We start from the raw sequence: 22,914 nt of genomic DNA on the forward strand, positions 1-22,914 counted from the left end.
CACCTTTGTGAACTATTATGTACTCATCATACACAACACATGCAATTAACCGACAAAAATACCATGTGGAAGGTGATGTAATGTGGATGCTGCTTTGTGCAGCATGGATAGCCAGATAGTGTAATGTTGTAGTATAGAATGGCCTCCTGAAATGTGTCCTCTGATAATAATAATAATAAAATGAACAACTGGCTATTTACTAAAATAGTAATATGTACAATAATTTTATTTCTATATATATATATATATCAGAGAAAATGTATAGAGAAATGTTTGAGAAATGATATATAAATACTTTTTAATCAAAATTACTTTAAAATATGAGTGAATCTATTCATTATTTTCTGTTAAAGTAATTTAACAGTATAAGCAATATATCTTGAATTGAACTCAAGTATTACAGAAATTCCTTAATTTATAATGAAATAAAAAATATATTTATACAATATTCCTAAGCTACTAGACATGTATCCACACAATAACTAAATGTTATTTAATTTACAGGTCAGGATGATGGCTAGATTATGATTATGATTTTTATTATGGTGTCTCAAACCATCAAACTGATACTCTTCCTCCTTAATCTAATTAGCATAACCATCCTCTGTATCACCTTAAAAATCTTTGCATTGTATCTAATATTAAATTAGATGTGAATAAATTAGTTGTTTCTCTTCAGATTAAAAATTATCTTAAATATTAAACAGTGTATAGAAATTGATGTCTCGTGCACATACCCCCTTTCCCCACCAGAAGGATCAGAGAGGAACTTGTTTCTGATTGGCTCCAAATATACCATTGGCAATAACAATGGTATGTGGCTTATAAAGACTGAAGTTATCAATAAAAACAGGGCAGGATATGCATCTGTTGTCTAATATCAGTGGATGCTAATAACTAGTATCAATATACATGTTTCAGTGGACCTGAGGGACACAGAATGTCATCTTAATTTGACTAGACAAATAAAGACCCACTAAATAACAAAACAAAAGCACATCACATTATTTTTGATTTAATGAAGCTTTAATTCCTAATGAAGTATATAATTACTGTATCCAGCAGTTACTTCACTAGATATTACTGTATGGCATGATGTCATAAATCATACTGACTTATCACTTAGAGTTCGTAACATGAACTTTGTCACTTTAAACATCTCTTTTTTCAAAGTGTAGTTCAACTAATTTGAGACAATAAATTGACTCTGTACACCTTTCTGAAGCAAGCACCTAACTGCATGCATATCTTAATTTCAGAAACAATATATACTTATTAATAACTGTTAAAAAAACAACTAAGAGCAATAACAAAATATTTAAAAAGTGAAATGCAAATAAGAGCACTAAGCACAACTGTCTGGAAGCAACACGTATTAAATTTAAATAAAAAATAATTGTCTGACAACATAATACAGAACTTTCAGTTATTTGCACTGCAATTATACTTACTCAGTTCATGCTAATCAAATTTTGAATGGCTGGAGCAAGTTCAAAGTTATTCACACTTAACTGTAGTTCTTTCAGTACTGATTTGATATCTCAAGTGTGAGGAGATAGACCACAAAGTCACATTAATTAGAAAAAAAAAAAGAAAATCCAATAATCAGTTTTTCTTCTCACATTTGTAAACACAAACAAAAAAGAAGACAGCGTTTTCTTCCTAAATTTCATTTGAAGCACCAGTTTGAGCACAAAATGTCAATCTGAAAACAACAATCACTGACGTCTTGAAAGCTGAGTAGTTTCACTTCTTTTTGGAGGTGGGGGAGGGGGCCGTTTCTTTGGCGTCATTGCATCTTCCAGAGATCTCCGATGCCTACCCTGGGAAGATGATCGAGGTCTTTGAATATGAGCAGGTGGGGGAGGGGGAGGAGGGGGTGGTGGTGGTGTGGTTGGTTGATCCGAACTAGCAGGTGGCAAATAACAAGGATCACGAAATCCTAAGATCTGATGTGGTGTGGCAGACAAGTCTACAGATAGCTGCTGAGCAACTTTCCACTTTTTCTCCATTACACGTTGCAGATCTCTGAGGAATGATTCAGGGGGACACATTTGCACACTTTGACCAGGTAAAGTAGAAGGGACTGATGACCGGCGCATAAGTCCAGCAAGGGAGCCAGAAGAAAGCCTAGTTGTTTCACTTCGCTTAGGAGGTGCTGGCTTGGACACTGATTTTGATTTCTTTGGAGGAAGAGTGAGTGGATAAAAAGAGAATGGTGGTGGAGGTGGAGGAGGAGGTGGGGGTGGGGGTGGAGGAGACATATGAAGGGAAGGTAGTGGAGGAGCAAGCTCAAGTGTCATTGGAACAGCAGGAGCACTAGCTCTTCTATCTGCAAGAGCAAAGTTTGTGCTTGGTACACTACAACTATCTTGAAAATTTTGAGATGGTGACTGGAGTACATTTGTTTCACTATCAGCAACTACTGCTGAATCTGTATTTATTTTGCTTCTCTTCTGCTGCTTTGCAAATGACCTAGAAAGGCTACTTTGACCTAGCTTTAATTCTGCTAAATATGGAGGTGGCGAATGAGGAATGATATCTGCTTCTGACAACCGTCGTTGCCCATTTCTTGGCTTAGGAGGAACTAGTGGTGCACCTTGGAATTTATCAGGTGGTGATTCTGGGCAGGGTAAGGACTCTCTTTCTCTAGTGGGAGTTTGAAATAATGGAGATGGAGGAGGTGGCAAAGAGTTCAGACTGGATGTACTTGGCCAGCTTGACTCCTCACCAAGTGGAAGTGGAGGTGGTGGAGGAGGCAAAGAATCCAAGCTCAATGTACTACCTCTAAAGGCTTCTGGTGGAGGTGGAGGCAAAGAATCTATATCTATACTTTCTATTGATGACTGGAGATCAACTGGTGGAGGTGGAAGAGGAAGAATATCGATATCTCTTTCTTTGTCTTTTTTCTTAGGTGGAAGAGCAACAGCTTCAACAGATGATTTTCTTTGTAGAGATTTCACTGTGCCATTCAACATGATTCGGTCATCTGTTTGGGAGCGTCTCAAGCTAAATCTCATTCCCATATTTCTTCCAATACTTCCACAAATGCTTCCACTGCTTGTGCTACTGCTTCCTCCACTGCTTAAACTAACTGTTTCCATAGCAACAATGCTATTTAAAGAATCTGCACCAACTGACTGTTTTGCAATACTTCGTGTAGTACTTGTTAAAGGAATTTTAGGTGTTAAACTGGGTTTACGTTTAATAGTTCCAACAGGTATATCACTTTCAAATGTCACTTGCTCTGCTGTAGGTGTACTGACACTGGAACGTTCAGATAAACATCCACTGCTGCTACTGGTACTAGATTTCACTGAATCTTTTCGTGTAACTGGACCTCTCTGGGTAGTCCATTCCATTGGAGTAGGTGTAGGTGTAGAATTGGAACTTCTGTTACTAAGCACATCAGGATCAACAGCTTCAGGAGTGGATATAGCTTTGGGACCAGTGAATACAACATCTTCTAAAGAAATATCTTGACGTTCTGGACTACCAGAGCTGCCGGAACTGTCAGAACTTACAGCTAATGTTTTAGCCATAGAAGACACAGAGAAACTACGAGCATGGGCAAGAGTATCCAGGTCTTCTTCAACAATATCCCTCATGAGGTTATCATAATTTTCTTTTAGTTGCTGACCATACTGAAATGCAAAATATTAAACATAAACAAGGCTTAATTAATGCAAAATATATTGTTATTTATCCACAAAACTTTTCCTTTTCATCGTTTTTTTTATTTTTATTATTATTATTATTCAAAACATCGAATAAGAAGAAATACTTTATTACATGGGTATCTCCAATAAGTATGAAGATACCTCACGGAAGGCCCATGCTAACCACAATTTTCACAATGCTGATCATACTTTTTAAATTCGTTCATTAGAAGCAAAAAATTTAATTTAAGCAAAAAAATATTGTTATTCAGGACGGACTCACTGTAGGAGGCGCATTGTAGACAATACAAAGTCTATCATACCACTACTTAAAAATTCATTCACTATTCATGCTGTCACCACCCTATCAAACAATGCATCCACAGTTCACCCACCCTATGCAAAGAAACCACTACTCACCCCCCCCCCCCTCGATCACATCTCTTCCTACTTCTATTTATGAATCTTTGCATTCCACATTCCCTGAATGCATCCTCATAACTAACATTGTACAGCCCTGACATCAATTTTGTTATCCATCTAGGCACTCCCCCAAGATTAATTTATGCTATTCAAATCCGACCACAATAGTCCAGGTGTGGTCTGATCAGGACATTATACGAGGGGGGATCTGAAAAGTTCTTGGCCTAACAATGAAAAAACGAATTTATAATTTCAAAATTATTTTTATTTTTCAACATAATCTTCCTTAAGTCTAATACATTTATTCCAGAGATGCTCCAGCACCATTATCCCATCCCTGTAGTGGTTCTCATTAAGATCTGCAAAATACACCTCTACAGCTGCAATCACCTCTTGATTCAAAGAAAAATGCTGACCAGTGAGGAAGAGATAGAAGTCAGAGGGAGCCAAATCTGGGGAATGGATGCTCCAACAATTCATAGTGCAGATCCCTTAATTTTCCCATTGCCATCTTTGTGGGCAGGTGCATTGTCCTGATGAAAGATGATTTTTTTCTTCCTCAGCAAACTGGGTCTTTTCTCATGAATTTTTTCATCTAGTCTGGGTAAAAGATTAGAATAATATTTCCCGGTTATTGTTTTACCCTTTTCAAGATAATAAACAAAATGCTTTTAGCATCCCAAAACACCAATGCCATGACGATTCCTGCTGAAACCAACTTTGTCTTCTTTGGTGCTGAACAACCGGCTTCTGTCCACTGTTTTGACTGCTGTTTGGATTCTGGTGTGTAATGGTGAATCCAAGTCTCATCCATACTAATAAATAAAAAAATCTACCCACAAAATCAGTTTTTATTCTTGTGAAAATGCTCCAAGCACTGTTCAGAGATTTTCATGTGAGTGCGTTTTTGATCTGCAAGCGTGGCAAGCGTGGCACCTACCTTGCGCAAAACTTTTTAATTTGCAATTCTTCATGCAAAATATATCCTACACGTTCTTTTGAAATGCCTATAGTCTGAGCAATTTCACGCTTGTCTCACTGGTCATCCAATACCATATTGTGTACTTGATCAATGATTTCTAGAGGTGTTACACTTTTTGGACATCCTTCAAGTGGATCATCTTCAAGGCTGGTATGGCAACGTTTAAACTCAGCAGCCCATTTCTTAATTGTCAAAGGAGAAAAAGAAAAGTGGCCACAAACTTTAATGAACTTCAAATGAATTTATTTTGGCGTTAAACCTTCTTTTACAAAGAATTTTATAATCGCACAATACTCAATTTTATCCATTTCAAGGGATACAGACAACATTTTTGCTTCAGACAGTATAAAACAAATTATTTGATAGAATGACTTGCAATTTCACACGGATGCTTATGACAGATGTACCAACCTAGAAAAAAAAATCTTGCCAATAGTGTTGCCATCTATGGTAGAGGCCGAGAACTTTTCAGACCATCCTTGTACAATGGAATTTTAACTTTTCTATCTCTGCTTGTCAGCATTCCTCTCTGTTACTTTCACCACCTTTGCTTTTAATAGGACTGCAAATTTCTATTAATTATTATCCCAAGGTCCCTTGCCACCCCAACTTCCTCTAGTACAGTTCCTCCAAGAGAGTATGCAGCCTTCCATCGACGTATCAGAAACTTCAAGAATTTACATTCATGTGAATTAAACTGATCCCCATTCATTTGCCAAATTATCCAGATTACTGAAATCCTCCTGAAGGGCTACCACATCTGCACTATTACTAATAACCCTTCCCAACTTCACCAACATCATCAAATTCCTGATATGTACCCTCAGGGGGGTGTGTACAGGATAATTATGATAGTACTATATGAAAAAGTTACACCATTACTAACTTCCGATCAACAATTTTCTTCCAAATTAATCTGTCAAGATTTCAATGTTATCAGCTCTTATATTTCTGTCTCTTTTAATGTGCTTTTTGTTTGCTGTATGAATCCATCTACATCTTGGTCTTCTGAGTCTTTTTCCTGCCAACCTAACAAAGAACACTTGTTTTGCTAATCTTTCCTCTCCCATTATGTTTAAGTGAAAATACCACTTGAGATCAGCTCTACTAACACATTCCTGGCTAACAATGACAAGTTTTTCCCTAATATCCTCATTTTTGATGTGTGATGCAAACTGTTCGCTCCACTAATCTTTCTCAGAACTCTCATATCAGAGGTCTCCAGTGTTTTATTTTTAACACAGATCCCAACTTCACATGATCTGCAAACAACTGAATATTTCCCTGCAGTGTCATTGATATAAGGTTAAACAAAAGATAGATTCCAGTAGTGAACCCTGTGGAACCCTACTTGTAACCTTCTGCTTCCTTGATACCACTCTCTCACATTGGATTAGAGATAGTTGTTGGAAGTTTTTCTACTTGGTCATACTATAAATTGAAGATGCCAAGAAATTATATATTTGGTTTAATCCTTTATCCAAGTGTAAGCAAACAAAGTTTGTGCCTGAAGTATTTTCGGGACTGGGACAACTCATATATAGAAGCTAATGACTTCACGTCTATTGTCTTAGTATCCCATAATGCAAAACACATATCCTTACAGACATGTATGATGGGAGGGGTCCCTACCTAGACTGATTTCGACCTTTATTGAGATCTCAGTAGGAACCAGACCCAGAGGTGATGCTAAGGTTGAAGTAATGCAGAAGTCATATATTTTCATATACGAGTAGCCAAAAGGTGTCACACCTCTGGGTCTGGCTTCCCATGATGCATAGCATCATACATGTCTGCAAGGATATGTACTTTGCATTATGGGATACTAAGGCAAGTGATGTGAAGTCATTAGTTTCTATATACGAGTTGCCTCAGTCCTGAAAATACTTCAGGCGCAAACTTTGTTTGCTTATACTTGAATAAAGGATTAAATGAAGTACATAATTTCTTGGTATCTTTAATTTATACTCCCTCACACACAACTCTGATATCTAGCAATAATTAATCTCAAATCCAATTCACTAACCTAACATTAACACATATGCTCAAAATTAAATATTAGCTTATGTGGTACCCTGTCAAATACTTTTGTAAAAAAAAAAAAAGCAGCAGCATATTATGTCTTTTCCTCATCAACTGCTCTTATTGCTGTCTTATAAAAGTCAATCTGATTACTAAAACACGAGCACCCTTTTAATAAATCCATGCTGACTCTCACAGATAGCATTACTCTCATCTGTCCAATCCAATGCTATATATGATCTCTCACTAATTTCTCCAAAATCTGAACAACTGAAGAAATACAAATTGGTTTATAGTATTTCCATTATACTATCACCCTTGTCCAATGGCACCAACTTACCCACCTTCCACTCCCTGGTCACCTTTCATGTAGCCAGACACTCACCAATGAGCCAAGTCAAGAGAGTGGACAGTTCTATAGTACATTCCCTGGATGGCAAAATCCCATCCAGTCCCATCACTTGATTGACATCAAGAGTATTATATTTGGAACATTCTCCTTTTGCACTTCTAAACCTCAAACCCTCCCCAGAGTGATCATTAAACAACTCCACTATGTCCTCTGCATCAGTCACTCTATTTTCATCATGTCTAACAATGTCATTTTTCCACAATCATTCCTGCTGCTGGCCATATAACGAAAGAATTCCTTAGAATTTTCCTTGGATCCGAGGGCCAAGCTCTTCTAATTTAGAAGTTTTTGCTTTCCATACCATACTAGGCATTCCTTCTGGCCCAAGCCATATCAGGCATCTGCTTTCCATCTCACTCCTTGTATCTCTTCCATAACTTTTTCTTTTCTGCAGTTCTCACGGTATATAACTTACTATTGCTGCTGATAGATATTCCTTCACAAGTTCCCAAGTACTAATGATATCTTGCCCTTCCAATTTCTCTATTCATGGAACTGCTGCAAGTTTATTTCTAAGACTTATAATCACCTACTTTATAATTCCACATGCATTCCTTTCTCCTTAATACTCCTGCATGTCTATTCATCCTCCAAGTTAAAACCGCATGGTCACCCTCTCCAACTGGAGGCAGGGATGCCTCCAGTTGGAGAGAGTGATCAGAATCAGTTATAATCAGATTCTCTGATGCTATGATGAAATCCAAAACTCTTGAACCTCGTGTTCCTTCTACTGTATGTTGTTTGAAACATTTGTTCCCCGAGAATTCCAGAATACATGCAGCTTCCTCTTCCCCAATTTATACTACTGTAGGTAAAATCTCCCATAACAATTATTCTCTTTGCATTCAAGCTCAACTGGCTAAATATCTCCTGTTCTTCACTCTCTATGCTTATAGCAACACCCCACTAAATATCCTGTTCTGCCCACCTCTGCTTCACATCATATCATATGCTCCCAAAACTATTAGTGCTATTCCCCTCCAAATCCTCCACTCTTAGAGGACACAACTCATCACTTATCATATAACACTCCGCCACTACCAAAAAAATGCTATATCCTGCTACTTCTATTACTATATCATCTTCCTCAACCATGTCTTGCTGATGCTATCAGCATCACCAAATCACGTCTTTTACTCCAGATAGTCCTGGCATTTATATAAAGAAACATCAATGCATTGTCGATGTTTCTGTATTTATATTATTCCTTTCACATTCTGTCACAGTGTGTTCACCCTTCTCCCAAGTTAAATATTCCCCTAAGATGCCTCCCTGATAACTCTAGTTTCTCTATAACAACACTCACTTGTCCAGAGAACAACATTCTCTCTCTCTAGATGCTTATGTTCTTCCTCATTCAAATCCAGGCTATCTCTGGCATACAGTTCTTTTCTGTCCCCAAGTGCACTACAGGCATTCACATAATCCAAGCCTCTCATATTATTCCTTATCGATGCTCTTCATTATCATACCTTGGTAACACACACTATTTTCCCCTTTCTATCTTATGCAATCTTCTGCTAGTTGTCTATCTTAACTCGTCGCATTTACTTCACATCCATTCTTTCTCGTCTCCTAATCGCTTCTTAACTCATTCCTCATACATTCTACTTCCTCTCAGTGCCTCTCTCTCTAGCAACCTACTCTCACTAACATTCATTCTCCCAATTAGCACTATCTTCCAGATCTGCTACACTCCCTAATTTTATATTCTTATTCACATGATGCTTGTCTTCATCACTCTCGATCATGCTACTTGTTTCTCTCAATTATCATTCATTTGTTTCTGACATAATGCTACCAAAAGTCTGTTATGCTAATTTTTATATTACTAAGCTCTTCCTATTTTTTTATATTTTAAGCAGCCATGCACTCCCATCTGCCACGTTTCTAACTTTGAGCTATGTGACAATGCAGACATTGTCACATAGCTCAAAATATTGCAGTATCCTGTATAAAATGTAGTCCTTAAGTGGCAGCAGGCTGGGCAATAGCATATTAATAAATTGAATTATGGTGGCTGTAATTATTCAACTACTGCATGTCCCAGCAGGTATGGTATTTCATCAAGTTGTAGTACCATCCCATCCTAGTTCATTCTGCAAGCAGGTGGATACCCATCACCAGCTGCATCATGTGGAGATGAGATCTAGACACTTGTTCTGCAGCGCTGATCAGTTTCCACATTCTTTATGGGATATATGGATGTCTCCTTCCAGTTATTTAACACTGACTGTTAAGCAAAGCTAAACTGAAGAGTGTGAGTATGAAATAACAAAACAGTGATTTATCAATTCCCTTAGTAACAGAAATAAAACTTTTGGTTTGCAAAATTTTAAGGGTTAACCCTTATACCAAGTGTATAAAATATAAGCTTTGTATCCACCTTAATTCAGTAGTATCCAAATGTTATATTAACTTCAATGTGCACTTTGCATCCTACATGGATGCAAATGACAGTTGACTTTTTTTAATGTAAATTATTTGGAGAGATTAGTGAGAGCTAGGATATAGAAATGGGCTGATAACAGCAGTATTCTCTGTGATTGTCAACATGGGTTTGTTAAAGGGAGATCATGTTTTACTGATTTACTTGCATAACAAAGTGATGAATGCATTGGACAAAGCATATACATAATACAGTGGTTTACTTAGATTTTGTAAAGCCTTTTGATAGATTGCCACACAAGTTGGCCAATTTGAGTTCTGGGATGGATTTCAGAACTGGTTAGTTGGATTGGTTCTGATATCAGCGGGATATTTGTGTATCAGACTATTAACCATTATAATGATACAGAAGACGTATCTGACTGCCAAAGAACAGGTCAACCAAGCTATATCAAGATGCAACAGCTTATGAAGGCACACCACCACCATAATCCTGTGAGAATGTACAAAGTAATGGCACAAGAGATGGACGTTTTACAGAGAACTAACAAGTAATGTCACATGTACTAACTGATGACCTGGGGGTGAGAGGCTATTGTTGGTCTATGGGGCATTTCCTAACACAACTTATACAGTAGAGGCTGTCAAAATCAAAGACACTTTTCTGGCAGTGTGCGAACAAACATAGATATCCTCTTCACAGATGAAAAGATTTTTACCAACGAAAAGTTGTTTAACCACCAAAATGATTGGATATATGTATCAAAACAGACTACTGTAGCATGATACTATGGGACTTTCCTCTTTCAGGATATCACAACCACTGGTGTTTAACTGAGAGCCTCAGTCAGTATAGATAAAGCCCTTGTGTTTTTCACTCTACAAAGCAGTTGGAGAATATGTACATGCATTTAATACACAAGATACTGGCCACACAGCCTTTGTTGTTTCAGCTATGATTTAAACCAACCCAACCCATGCTAACTGTTACATGCGTTGTGTTGTTACATAAGTTGTGTTGCACATTACTGATTACTTTTCAAACAATCTCTTTTGAAGTTTCAAAATGCAAATATCAGTTGCTTATTTTAATCTTCGATAAATGTTTAATAACAAATAAAAACCCTTTTAAGATTCTTTCATAATAAATAAATGATGTATTTCTTTTGATGTAGGAGTCTTAGACTGAATTCATGTGTGAAAAGAGAGAGCTACACATTTCTTAGAAATTCAGTTATCTGCCCCCCCCCCCCCAATATTCTTTGAATTCCTTTCAATTCATCCAACAGGACGTTCTGTCTGTGGTGATTACATCCCTTTCACAAAGTGCAAACAATGATTTATAGAAAAAATGATATTAGGTTCCTGAACTTTGGCAAAATATTTTTAACCCCCCTCCCCCCACTGTAAAAACTTGCACTTTCACCAATATACACTTTTTTTTTTTTTTTTAAATAACGAAACCTGTGGTGCGTTCATAATTAGAAGAAACACACGTATAAACCACAGTGAAAATTATTTAATTGTAAATATTTCATCCTAAGTATCTTAGGACATAATCAGTACAGTATTTAAACAAAAATTAGGAATAACGTACAGTTAGGGCGCATGATTACAATAGAATCTCATGAAAACGTGCATAACGTGCTAAAGTAGTACAAAAAAAAAAAAAAAACGTTAATTATTTAACACAGTTTTGTATGATAATTTCCCATACTTTAGGAATAGTAAGAACGTCGTTGCGGTTTAGGTTTGGTCTGTGTAGCAGGGCTTCAGAACTTTCTTTGTATATTTTAAATACTGTACTGATGATGTCCTAAGATACTTAGGATGAAATATTTACAATTAAATAATTTTCACTGTGGTTTATACGTGTGTTTCTTCTAATTACCAATATACACAATCCTACCATAAATACTGTAACTTCCACACAGAATTACACAAGCTTGGTTCCTTTAGTGGCACTGTGCACAGCCAATATTTGTGAGTTAATCAGTAGAGAGAGAGAATTGTCTAGTTGTATTAACACTTCACAAGGTTGGAATGCAGCCACCTGTTATTTTCAACATGCTAAAACACTTGGGATCAGTAGGATATTTGTGTATCGGACTATTAACCATTATAATGATACAGAAGACTTATTTGGCCGCCAAAGAACAGGTCAACCATGCTGTGTCAGAATGCATCAGTTTGTGAGGACTGTAAAGGCACGCCTCCACCGCAATCCTGTGAGAATGCAGAAAGTATGTTACGAGAGATGGATGTTTTGCAGAGAACGATGTCACATGTACTAACTGATGACCTGGGGATGAGAGGCTATTGTTGTTCTACGGGACATTTTCTAACACAACTTATGCAATAGAGGGGTGACAAAATCAAAGGCACTTCTCTGGCAGTATGTGAACAAACAGAGATATCCTCTTCACAGATGAAAAGATTTTCACCACTGAAGAGTTGTTTAACCAAAAAAAAAAAAAAGATTGGATATATGCTCAGGATTGTCACACAGCACGTGCTATACCATCCAGGATTCAGAGAGGTCATCACTCCCACGTCAGTGATAGTTTGGTGAGGGCTGTTGTATCAGTGGATATCCAAGTTAAATTTCTGCTGGAAAGGGGTCAAAACCTCCACAAAAGCATATCGTGACACCATGCTGGAACCTGTGGTACGGCCCTCTGAACAACACCTTGTTTCACAGTACACAGTGGACCTTCTAACAGGGCTTGTACCCTGCACACAAGGCGAGGACCACACAACAGTGATTGGAGGTGAATTTGTCCAACCACATATCACCATCTGATTGGCTGTCTGCAAGTCCTGATCTGAATCCGTTGGACTTCAAATTGTGGTTGGAGCTTGAGGGAGTAGCCTGCAAGAAATGACACCCCAGCATCACAAACTTGAAGGTAGATTTGGAGCAAGGAATAGTATTTCTGTTGGATGTTGTGCATGGCTCCATCGTATGTGGCCTCACAGATTTAGGGCATACATGAAGGCAAAAGGGAGACATTTCGAACATTGAGTGCTGCTATATGCATGTTATACATGTGGTCTTCGTCTCCACCACTCATTTCACCAAGCACAAATAACTTCATCTACATCAACACACAGTATTTTCCACCACTAGTATTTTCACAGACAATCACAAACATCCATACCCACAGCCTTTTGGTTGGAGAGCAGATACACTAACCATTCGGCCAACCAGGCCGGTGATGAAAGTGCAAATGATTTGCTGATAGATTAACGGTTTGTGCGCTGTTCAAGTTGCAACAGTATTTATGGCTAGACTAGGTATATACATTCGTTTATTTATTGGTTCTAATCACTTCAACATTCGAGAATACCCTCCTTTTTCTCGCAAGGAAACGTGCATGACCCCAACGATACATTTGACCTTGGTAGGCCCCACTTCATACCATATAGCTTCAAACCTCACTGCTACTGATGTTGCAATCATAGCTTTCTATGCTAACTTGATTCAAGTAATCTGATACCATCAACATTACATGTACTTTCTTATTTTGCTTATGCTTCCTAAAAATACTGTCCTTTTTTACACTCAATGGCAGTTAGCACATTTGCTTCTGAGAACCAGGTCTCACTAATGCCTGTAATCTAACACCACACCATAGTTGCTAGGGCAAAAACTGAACCACTTTATTCCTGATATTCCTATCATTTGTGTACAGATATAAGTTAACTCGATGTTTTTTTGTATACTCTCCTCTTCATGCTGCATAACCCATTAGGACAACTTTCAGATCACTGTTCATTATCAGTTGGAAAGGACCTGAGTTTAGTTCTCATTGTGATGAGAGGAATCTTTATATGCACTTTTTCAATGGAAAGTAAGTTAGCGGATCTCATATGAAAGTAGCAGGGTTTTAATCAGCCAGGAGAACATACAATTCGACAATTTGCAGACAGAACTATCAGTTTCGAGGTGTTATGTAATAATTTCTAATGCTTCAATTACACAAATGTCCGAACTAGATGAAAACGCAATTATCCTTTCATCATAATCACTCCTATGATTAAGCACAATTTAGTCACTTTTACACATACATTCCTCCCATCATAATCTAGCTTCCCTAACACTCCATATTAGGTTTCATACCAATGAATAATTCTCCAGACTTCTGATACCAAATGCATTCAAGTACAGGCTGTCTCACTTATCTCACTTAATAGAAAAATTCCTGTAATTTTCAATTTCATTTTTTTTTTTTTCAAAATTCCTAATTTGTATCCTTAAGGAGTGTAGAGAATACTATCATCATATTTTTCTTCAGATTACCTAGGGGATACAGTAGAGAAATGGGAAACTATTTGCATCCTTGCATGGGAAAGAAAGAATTAAGTTTACATTATTACTAGCTTTCTATTAGTTTTTTTCCTTCTGAATTAATCATTTATTTGACATGCCTCCAACAATGTCAGGTTTTACATTTTATTTTTCTTGGACACAACTAACTGTTGTTAATTCATCTTAAATATTTGACTAGCTCTGGGACTTTTTTCTGGAATCTTAACATCAAATGGACACTGTTGCCAGTACAAAAGAATCACTGGAACAAAGGCAAGTTCCAGTGTTCTCCAGGCAAGTTCTCAGGCCCTCGACCTATTTATCTGTGCAGTTGAAGAAGGAAGCCAGCTTGTGGTATGAAACATTGAAATCTATAAGGAAGATAACTTGGAAAAAAAATTGAACTAAAGAAGATCGATCTTTAAAGGATGGAAATCAAATCTATAACGACAGCCAATGAATTTGATAAAATGGGATGGGGAGATTTTTTTAAAAATTGTATGGATTTCACCAAAATGTATTTATTAGTGATACTGAATATGTAGTAATTATCGAGGTTGGTACTAGGTTTGTAGTGAATTTTGTGTAATACAGTTTAATACACAGATAACCAACTGTGTTAGCAGTGTGGATTTATCTAGATGGGTGAATGTGGAGATGTATTTATCAAGAGATTGAATGAGAGAAGTGAGAGAGTGAGGGTCTGCAGAAAGTGTAATATTTTAATGGATTGCAGTGGTAAGTTAAGAACAAGAAGTGAAGAATATTAGAAGAAAGGCCAGAAGACTGAGAATGATAATCAACCAGAATGGTGAGCAAGAGATTGTGACTGTGAATACAGAAATGATGAATAAAAACAAACGTGAGCCTGATTGACGGAACAAGAGCTGGCATAACTGCAGGAAGAAAACACAGCCTGACTAACAGAACAAAAGAGAATGATTGCTGGAATGCAAGAATTGAGGAATGAGATGAGGTATATGTAAAGCAAAGTTAGATGTGTTGTGGATACAAAAGGAAGAGTGGGAAAGAATAAAATAAAAAATAGTGGAGAAAAAGAAGTAGCAAATTATTCAAGAATAGCATTGAAAGAATAGTTTGTGTTGCCAAGGTATGACAATGAGTCGAAGTGGAGAACAAAGATCATGGATGGTTTGTAGCAGAAATGCATGTAGAGAAAGGTGTGCAGTTTGTGAATGTGTCAGATAAGTTTTAAGGGTTGAATAGAATTGTATAAGAGTGATGGACTGCATTTGAATGGTTTTGGAGTCATCTGGAAAGGTTACTGCTGGAAGGAAATTTAAAGAGTGATGTGAACAAGGTATCAATGGAAGTCACAGGTGATGAAAATGAGTGGGAGAGGGGACCAGGAATGCAAGTTGGAGATAGAAATGGGGTGGGCTAGAGGAGACAGGGGAAGCAGAGTGAATTCTGAAATCAACAATGAATGCATGGGAATGATCAGCATAGGAATAGGATGGCTGGAATTCATGGGGAGTAGTTGAGCCCAAGATGGTACATGGGACAAAGGGTAAGGGTGAGCAGACAGGTGTAGAGAAGTCGCACGTAAGGAGCGCCACAGGTAGGACTGATTATAGACCAAGATATGAACTGCTGTGCTTACTTATCAGAAATAAGGGAGATGAAATGTTGATTGACTGAGTTTATTTGCTTGAAAATAACTGGAAAAAGTTGAAGCATGTTTCGATGAAAATGATATCCTGATGGTAATAGAAATGGAAGGATATATTTTTTGTAAGGATAGAAAGGGCAAGAAGGGAGAGGGAGTGTTGCTGATGATAGCAGGAGAATTATGTCTATACAAGGTTTAGACACGAGAGAAAAATAGTGGTAGTGGTTTTCAAGCAGTATGGTGTGAAGTGGAGGTTGGTAGAATGAGATTTGGTTGGGTGTTGCTACAGGTTGGCAAATATAGAGGGTGCAGACAAAGAAATGCATGGGAAACTTTGCTTAGTGAGCAAGTGAAGAATGATCATTTATGGGGGAGGGGAGTTAATTATGACAATATTGATTGGAATGAAAAGATAGCATCAAGGAATAAGGAGAATGAATTCTTTGAGTTAGAATTGTATACGAGTGATAGACTGCATTTGAATGGTTTTGGAGTCATCTGGAAAGGCTAGGTTAGGTTTCTTATATGTTCTTCTTTTCATATTGAAGAGAAGAACATGTAAGAAAGTTTTAAAGTGAATAAAAGTTGAGCAGCTCTCAGATGTGAACTGTAGACTAAAATACACAAACATTATTCAATAAAAAAAATGAAAGAGTTTCAGAACAGGAACCAAAGCTTGGAAATTCAGTGGCAAGCCCTGAAGAAACACATTGATTCAGTCAAAGAGGCAAGTGGTGAGGTTGTCTGCAAGGATAGAAAAATCAGAACTCCATGGTGGACACAGGAAGTTAAAGAGGTAGTGAAGGAAAAGAAGAAAGCATATTGAAAGTTCCTGGCAAATAAGTCAGCTTGTGCTCTTAGAGAATACAGAGACAAATTTAAGAAAGCTAAACACTGTGTAAAACTAGCTAAACAAAAGTCATGGGAAGGCTTTGGCAAGAAAGTGGCAAAATATGCTGGAGGCTGTCGAAAAAGATCAGAAATGGAGGAAATAGTACTGTAAAAGGAATTAGAGATGATAAAGGTGACATGAAAACTGGAGAAAAAGATATCCTTGAAGTATGGAGTAATTACTTCGAAAAATTGCTAAATGAAACAAGCAGTGACAGCACAGTGGTAAAAAAAAAAAAACACTTGACAGACATGGAACGAATTCCAGATGATTGGAGTAGAGCTCTCATAGTACCAACATACAAAAAGGGAAATAAAACTGAATATGAGAATTATGGAGATATGTCCCTATTGAGTGTTCCAGGTAAAATTTTGCAAGTATACTTGAGAAAGATTGGGGAAGGGAAGCTTGGTGAAGAACAAGCTGGATTCAGACCAAATAGAGACTGTCAGGATCAGATTTTCACTTTACGACAAATAGTTGAAAAATCGCGAGAATATAACAAAGATCTGTATTTAAGTTTTGTAGACCTGCAAAAAGCATATGACAAGGTTCCGAGAGAGAGAGAGAGAGAAACTATCCAAAATGCTACAGTTATATGGTGTCAATGGGGCATTATATCAAGCAATACTTAGTCTTTATTTGAGTTGTAAGGCCGAAGTGAGAATTGAAGTACAGAAGATGTTTTGATATTAAATCTGGTATCAGACAAGGATGTACATTATCCCCTCTGTTATTCATCATCTATATGGATCACATTATGAAGGAAAGCAATATTAATCCTGATATGAAACTGGAAATGTTAATCTCGGCTGTTTACTTTATGCAGATGATCTTATACTTTTAAATAAATCCAGTACAAGTCTGCAAGATTCCCTGACTAAATTGAATAACTGTTGTAATAAATTTGGTATGAAAATCAGCAATAATAAGACAAAGACAATGAAAATAGGCAGAAACATTGAAAATATCAACTGCATCATGAATGGAGAACCTATAGAACAAGTGAAACATTTCAGCTATTTAAGCACAATTTTTAGTGAAGACGGTAAATTAAATACGGAAATAGATGACGGAATCAAAAGCCAATATGGTAGAAGTCAAATGAATAAATTTATATGGGAAATGAGTGAAATTAGTCAAAACACTAAATCAGCTGTATACAAGACGGTGTTTAAACCAATTTTAACTTAAGAATTTGAGAGCTGGGTTAGAAATAAGACACTTGATTAAAGACTAGAGACCACCGATATGAGAGTCCTGAGTGAGAACAGATGGCATCAAAGGCAATATCATATTAAAAACAAGGATATTAGAAAAGAAGAACTTGACATTATTAGCATCCAGGAATGTGTTAGCAGAGCTAATCTCAGGTAGGTCACTTAAACAGAATGGGAGAGGAAAGATTAGCAAAACAAGTGTTCTCTGTCAGGTTGGCAGAAAAATACCCAAAAGAAGACCAAGATATAGGTGGATTGATACAGTAAAAAGTGCCTTAGAAGACAGAAATATAAGATCTGATAATATTAGTCTTTAAACAGATAACAGATTGATTTAGAGGAAAATTGTTGATAGGAAGTTAGTGATGATGTAAGTTCTTCATGTAGTACTATCATAACATCCTGTACCACCTCTTGAGAATACATGTCAGGAATTTGATGATGATGAGTTCTTAAGGTAACAGTAACAGTCTTAGGCAATATGTAATGGAGCACATGAGGGCTGAGAGTCTTAGATCTGATTATATCATTAGAGGATGTGATCATGAATCGAATGTATAATCTTCTACAGTTGTTGAGAGTGACCATGAAGTGATCACTTGGATTGTAGCCAGTCAAATGAGAGCATCTGAAAAAATGATTTATGTGGAACTACAAGGCTGAAAAAGCTTAGGAGACAACTGAGAGCTATAGCATGGAAAGAGGAGTTGAGTGGGAAGGAGACAGTTGTGTTGGACATTGTTCAAAAGCTGTTTAACAGCAGCAATGTATGAACATATTCCAAAGGAGAAAAGGCTAAATGAAGTAGCAGTGAAATAGATGAATGAAGAGATTTAGCATGAAATCTGGAAGAAGGTGGCACTATGGAGGCAAAACAAGATGAATGTTGACGTCAATAATTATCAGTTGTGTGAAGAGTACAAAGAGCAGGCCAGAAAGGTTGCAAAAGTGCTGTATCAGCATAAATTAACTAATCAAGCCAAGAAAAACCCTAGTGAGGTTTAGAAATAAAGTAGAAAAAAATAAAAATAATAACTGTGGGAATATGGTGGTAGATTGGTAACTGATGCAGAGAATAGTTGAAGTATTCAATAAGCAGCTTAACAGTATATTTCATCCTCATGAAGGCAACATCATGAAAAGCTGAAGTTTGATTAATTTAAAGTTGAATGGTGCAAGGACTGTTGCACCAGTCACGATCTTAGCAGTATCTAAAGCAAAAGTAATTTGATTAAAAGCTTATTTATAAATAAAGTATTCATTAAATAAATAAAAATAAAACATAATATATACATGGTTTATATACAGTTAAAAATATTATTTTTCTATAAACATTTAAGAACCAAACAAATATTTGGGGAGTGTAATAAAATCTGCCTCAGTGTATAAGGCTTAGAAAGATTATGATGTTGATTAAAAGAATGACTGTTTATTGGCAAAATGAAAGCAGTATATTAAAATATATTAAAATAAAAGGATGGTTAGTTCAGTATTACAGTACTCGCACACAGCCATGTAATCACCCCACAACAGGAAGAAATATGCAAGATGACTAAGACCTTTATTTATTACTAGAGCTTAAAATTGGTCCCTCCATTCCACGATATCTGCCACTACAATAAAAGTTTGTGTTTGATAGCCTGTGTATGGGACAGGCATGTTATAAGAATTGGAGCAATGAGCTACCTGCTGCAGTATCTGCAGCATCGTTTCCCTTGATCTCAACACGGCTTGGAATCTAAGTATAGCTTCAATAACTGAGAGGGGAGATGGATTTGGGAGAGCCCTGGGTGTTTCCATAGCTCTAGACATCTTGTTGCTTGTAGAGAACTTTATGATCTGAGTATATTATGCACCTTTGGTAGCAATGCAATGTTATGTATTTTAATGCAAGTCTATAGCATATGGCTCAGCTGTAAAGATGTTACATTCTAGTGGGATCTGAACAGACATTGTCTGGTAAAACAGCAAAGATCCCGCTAGTCTCTGATTTTGAACCACTAGACGGGTACAAAATCCGAGTATCCAATTCTATGAGCTCAAAACAGCAGGAGGTGTGAAAGATTTAAGTAGCTGGAAAAAGGAAAACCTGCATGGTAGTATGTAGGAAGTGTTTCATGCAATCAGAACTATGTTGTCTACCCTTATATCTAGAGCATGTAAGAGCTTTTATTTGTAAACCAAAGGATCATATGGCAGCTTGATGGGTGTTGAAAATATTCTCAGACAGTGAGAAAAAAAAAAAAAAAAAAAAAAAAAAAAATGGCCATGTGAGATGACTTAGTAGGGATTTTATTTTAGTAGCATATAATAGTGACAGTTATTGATGTTGAAGCAATTAAATTGGTTCATTTGCCTTAATGTACAGGCTAAGGATTGGTAAAATTCAAAATGCTCCATTTGCAGTTATGGTTTTATGGTGAACAGGGTCTAGCCAGCATAGACTTGGGAACTATACTTAAATTTCTATCTTATAAGTGCTCAATTACAGCATTGGTCTTGTAATTGATGTATGTGAGGGAGGATACCTGTAGTTTCCTCTCGCAACTGCAAATTAACCTGAAGAAAACTGCTTCTGTGTTGGTGGGCATGGTTGCCTACAAGGATGGTAACTCCTCCATGTCCATCCCGTCCCGTCCTTATGGCCTTAATGTCATTGATATTGTGACAGAATCCACTACAATTCCATTGCAGGAATACACCCAATTCTCCATTTACACAGTAGATTGGTTTCAGAAAAATCCATGTAAATGAAAACCATGTAAAAAATAATTAATTATTGGCCAAAGATTATTGGGATCACTGAGACGTGGTTGACAGAAGAGGATATAATAACAGGAATATAAGTAGCAGGGTACAGCATATTTCGGCAGGTTAGGAAGGGAAAGCATGGTGGTGGAGTACTGCTTATGATAATTGACGACTTATGTCCTCTAAGAATGGAGGCTTTGGAAGGCAGTGACACTAATGATTTTGAAAGCATATGGTGTGAGGCAGAAATATGTAAGATGGGATATTTAGTGTGGTGTTGCTACAAACCAAGGAGCACAGAGGGTGGGGACCAGGAGATGTTTAGACAGTTGAGCTTGGCAAGTGCAAGAAGAATGATTGTTATAGGAGATTTTAACTACAGTAGTATAATTTGGGGAGAGGAAGATACATGTAGCAATAAGGCAACATGCAATAGAGGAAACAAGAGGTTCAAGAGTTTTGGATTTGGTCATAGCATCAGAAGAGTTGATAATAACTGAGATGACATCCCTCCCACCAGTTGGAGAGAGTTACCATGTGGTTTTGACTTGGAAGATGAATAGACATGCAGGAGTATCAAAGAGATAGGAACATATGTGCAGTTATAAGGCAGGTGATTATAATAGTCCTTAGAAGATCAACTTGGGGAAGTTTCATGGAGGGAGGAATTGGAAGGCTGAGATATCATTAGTGCTTGGGAAATTGTGAAGGAATATTTGTTAGCAGCAATAGCGAGCTGCATTCCACAAGTGAAGAAGAGGACATGATTTGGTGTAAAGTGAATGACAAACAATATTAAACAGGAACTGCATGTGAAAAAGAGGCTATGGAAGAGATATAAGGAGACAGGTGAAGAGAAGATGCATGAAGAATATAAGACACAGGCCAGGAGAGTGACTGTATGGTAAGGAAGGCAAAACTGGAATATGAGAGGAGATTGGCCCTAAGATCCAAAGAAAATCCTAGAGAATTTGTTAGCTATGTGGCCAGTAGGAGGAGAAATGATTGTGGAAGAATGATATTGTGGGATAAAAATGAGAACAGAGAGACTGATGCAGAGGACATAGTGGAATTGTTCAATGAACACTTTATTGGTGTATTTCATCCTGGAGGAGTAAATTTTAATGCTAAAGGGATAAGCAGGTTCGAGGTTTAGAGGTGCAGGAGGAGAGTGTGTTCCAAATACTGAGTACTCTGGATGTCAGTAAAGCTGTGGGACTGGATGGTATTTCACCATGAGTTTTGAGAGAATGTGCTAAGGAACTGACAGTTCCTTTGACCTGGCTACGGAAAGAGTGCCAGGGAATGGAAGGAAGGTAAGATAGTGCCATTGCATAAGGGCAGTTGCAGACTGGAAGTGTCTAATTATAGGCCAGTTTGTGTGACATCAGTAGTTGTTAAGATCTTGGAGAAATTAGTTAGCGACTGTATACAACATTGGGCAGATAAGGATAATGTTGTTATCTGTGAGAGTCAACATGGATTTGTGAGGGGGTGCTCTTGTTTTAGTAATATGCTAGCCTTTTAAAATAAAGTTACAAGAGCAGTAGATGATTGAAAGGCATATATGGGTACACGACGACTGGGCGACAGAATCAAATATGCAATTCTATTCTGTTGATTACCAGGGAAATTTAAATAATATTTTTTTGAGAAATGAGTTAAAAGAACGGTATAAACATAAAATTTGAAAAATCTCACTTATAATTAAGTTTATTTTTATTGTGTAGAATTAAGAATAGTGTATAGAAGTTATATTGAAATTTCCCATACAAAAGAGTTAGCTAGTTAATATATTTATATTAATAATTTATATTATATATCAAAATTTGTAGGATCATTTGAGAAAGAGATGGTTAAAAAGAGTGGTTTAAAAATGAAAAGGTATAATTGCACAATATTAATATAAAGAAAAAAATAGTTTAATTAATTTATTAATATTATTTTTTAATTAACAAACATAATTTGTAGTTTAATTTGTAGTAACCTATCCTAACTACACACTAAAAATAAACTTAATTATAAGCGAGATTTTTTCAAATTTTATGTTTATACCATTCTTTTAACTCATTTTTACCTGGTAATAGATCAACAAAATAGAATTGCATATTTGATCTTTTATTCCGTTGACCATGTCCCGCATATACTGTCATTTTCTTGGATTTAGTAAAGGCATTTGACAAGTTGCCACATGATAAGCTGATATTGAAGTTGCAGCAC

At 36.8% G+C, this 22,914-nt stretch overlaps 1 protein-coding gene across 2 annotated transcripts in view; it reads right to left on the reverse strand.

Moving 5' to 3' along the window:
* Window positions 1-850: 850 nt before the first annotated feature.
* LOC150100527 (uncharacterized) overlaps window positions 851-22,914 on the reverse strand; it is a 551,917-nt gene continuing 529,853 nt past the window's right edge. For both annotated transcript variants that reach the window (XM_090402464.1, XM_090402463.1), the window contains one exon: window positions 851-3,644. In XM_090402464.1, coding sequence (XP_090258590.1) covers window positions 1,719-3,644 — 1,926 coding nt within the window. In that variant the 3' untranslated portion in view covers window positions 851-1,718. The remainder of the gene's footprint in view (window positions 3,645-22,914) is intronic.

Source organism: Typopeltis vanoorti, chromosome 13 (assembly GCF_054136105.1).
Source record: "Typopeltis vanoorti isolate ZY-2024b chromosome 13, IOZ_Tvanoo_1.0, whole genome shotgun sequence".
In the NCBI taxonomy this organism is placed as follows: domain Eukaryota; kingdom Metazoa; phylum Arthropoda; class Arachnida; order Uropygi; family Thelyphonidae; genus Typopeltis; species Typopeltis vanoorti.